Source organism: Phaseolus vulgaris, chromosome 3 (genome assembly GCF_051622355.1).
Source record: "Phaseolus vulgaris cultivar YP4 chromosome 3, ASM5162235v1, whole genome shotgun sequence".
Taxonomy (NCBI): domain Eukaryota; kingdom Viridiplantae; phylum Streptophyta; class Magnoliopsida; order Fabales; family Fabaceae; genus Phaseolus; species Phaseolus vulgaris.
This window is the reverse complement of record NC_143500.1, coordinates 7,576,838-7,579,137: the sequence shown is the minus strand read 5'-3', so window position 1 is coordinate 7,579,137 and position 2,300 is coordinate 7,576,838. Positions and strand designations below refer to the sequence as shown.

Sequence of the window (2,300 nt, the reverse complement as noted above, 5' to 3'; positions counted from 1 at the left end):
ACAGCACCTGAGTTGGACCTCCCCTTTTACAGACAGACCTCGTGCCACCTTGCTTGCCACCTTTACATGACAAACCCAAGAGAATGGAATGTATACAAATAAGTAAAGAAACTTAAAAAAATATTTTAAAAAATTCGAAAAGCAAGATTTGAGAAAAGCGAGACTTTTAGAGATTATTAGACAAAGATATTCTATATTTAATTAAGTAAATTATAACTAAAGATATTTGATTTAGGCTTGTCCAGTTGTACATGTAATCAAAACTTCCTTAATTTAATTTGTAGACTCCCTTATTTAATTTTGTAATTTGTAGGAATAAAGTGCCATAAAAATAAAGAAATATATAAATAAAAATTATAGAATAAATTATATTTTTCAATTAAAGCATTATAAACATGTGGATACTATCTTTGAACATTTTGAAGAATAAGAAAAGAAGGACTGAAAAGGGAAACGAGTATGGGAGAATAGGGACCTACCACTTTGATCGTATTCCCATATTCTTAAAGATGACAGATAACTATTTAAGCTTATGGTTTTCATATAGGGTACACTATTTACACTTGGGCTGCACTATTTTCTCAAAGATGACAGAATAATAATCATCTAGTACTATATATCCTTCTATATTAACTCTTGGGCTGCACCGCGTAACAACAAAAGGACTGGTTCGGGTTTCCTTACAAGTTACAACAGCTTGGCATTAAAAATGGGAAGGAAGGCATGTTGTGAGAACCTAGGGTTGAAGAAAGGACCGTGGACACCAGAAGAAGACAAGAAGCTCCTCGACTACGTTGGGAAGCACGGTCATCGAAACTGGCGTTTAGTGCCTGCCAAAGCGGGTAATGTATACAACTTCTCTCTACCTTTTTTTTTCTGAATCAATCAATGAGTGTGCATGTTCTTGATATTGAGGAATCAAAGTCCAAATCCAGATTTTATTTGTTACATGTATGATTCACATCTAGGTCTTGAAAGATGTGGAAAGAGTTGCAGATTGAGGTGGATTAACTATCTCAAACCTGATATAAAACGAGGAAACTTCAGCACGGAGGAAGACCACACCATTATTAAACTTCATGCTCTTCTTGGAAACAAGTGATGACCTTTTAGTTTCTTTTGGTTTTGATACTTTCCTGTTGGTAAGCCAAATGAATTTCTGAGAAGCTAATGATGTTTCTCTATTGCACGAACAGATGGTCCATCATAGCAGCCCACCTGCCCCAAAGAACCGACAATGAGATCAAGAACTACTGGAAAACCAACATCAAGAAAAGACTCATCGGAATGGGCTTAGATCCCATTACCCACAAAACAATAAAACAGAACACATTTGAATGCTGTGGTGATGGCCAAGACCAGTCCAAGGACACCATCAATATCAGGCACGTGGCTCAGTGGGAGAGGGCCCGACTTGAAGCTGAAGCCAGAGGATCTATGTTGCAAGTTGGATCTGGATCCTCAAATCTCTCTGGGCTAATCTTAAGCAAGATTCCAACTCAACCTTGTCTTTCATCACATTCAGTGTCAACCGAACACAAGAGAGTGCATAACATGTATGCCCTTGTTTACCACAAATCATGATTTTAGGTCATCTGTATCCACTTTGAGCATTCCCAAGCTTCCTGCAGTTTCTAATATTCCACAAATCACCAACACAGAAAGTTTACTTACATATAAGGCTGACAATAATGTCATGGAAGGCTGTGTTTCAAACTTACAAGATGATGACATTATGGTGGCTGTGGAAGCATTTAGAACAGCAAGGTCTGAGGGTATTGAAGAGCTGTTCAATGAATTTACTTCCATGTAGAAAGTCTAAATATATTGATTTCTTTAAAAATATGTATGGTTCAAACAAAATGTGACTTCTTTTCAGTTTCATATTACAAATTACAAATGTGTGATTGTAACTTTTGTTTAAGTTTGTGTTTCACTCACCTCCTTATCATTATATATATAATTTGTAACTTAATTTTTATTTACTCATTTTCTTATAGCGTATGTTATTTAAAGATAGGGGTGGGAAAGCGGATCAGTCCGTCCTTCATTGGCCCGCCCGTGCTTGGCCCGCAAAAATGTGGGTTGGGTTGGCCCGCCCCGCAAAGTTATTGCAGGCTAGAATTCTCAACCCGTCCCGCATAAGAGCTGGCCCGCGGATTTGCGGACCAGTCCGCGTTCTTTTTTTTTTAAAATTAAATATATATATGTATATATATTTTTACATTTTGTTATTAAAAAATTGTTAAATTAAACCTATATATTTGTTACTATCAAACCTAAATTCTTTTTCTTCCTTT

The 2,300-nt window shown here is 36.4% G+C and overlaps 1 protein-coding gene across 1 annotated transcript; it reads left to right on the top strand.

Moving 5' to 3' along the window:
• The first annotated feature begins 663 nt into the window (after positions 1-663).
• LOC137805783 (transcription factor MYB106) lies at positions 664-1,931 on the top strand. The gene is given in 4 exon segments (XM_068605707.2): positions 664-842; positions 969-1,098; positions 1,197-1,568; positions 1,570-1,931. Coding segments are annotated over 4 exon segments (879 nt in total). The 5' UTR covers positions 664-709; the 3' UTR covers positions 1,814-1,931.
• The last annotated feature ends 369 nt before the right edge of the window (positions 1,932-2,300 follow it).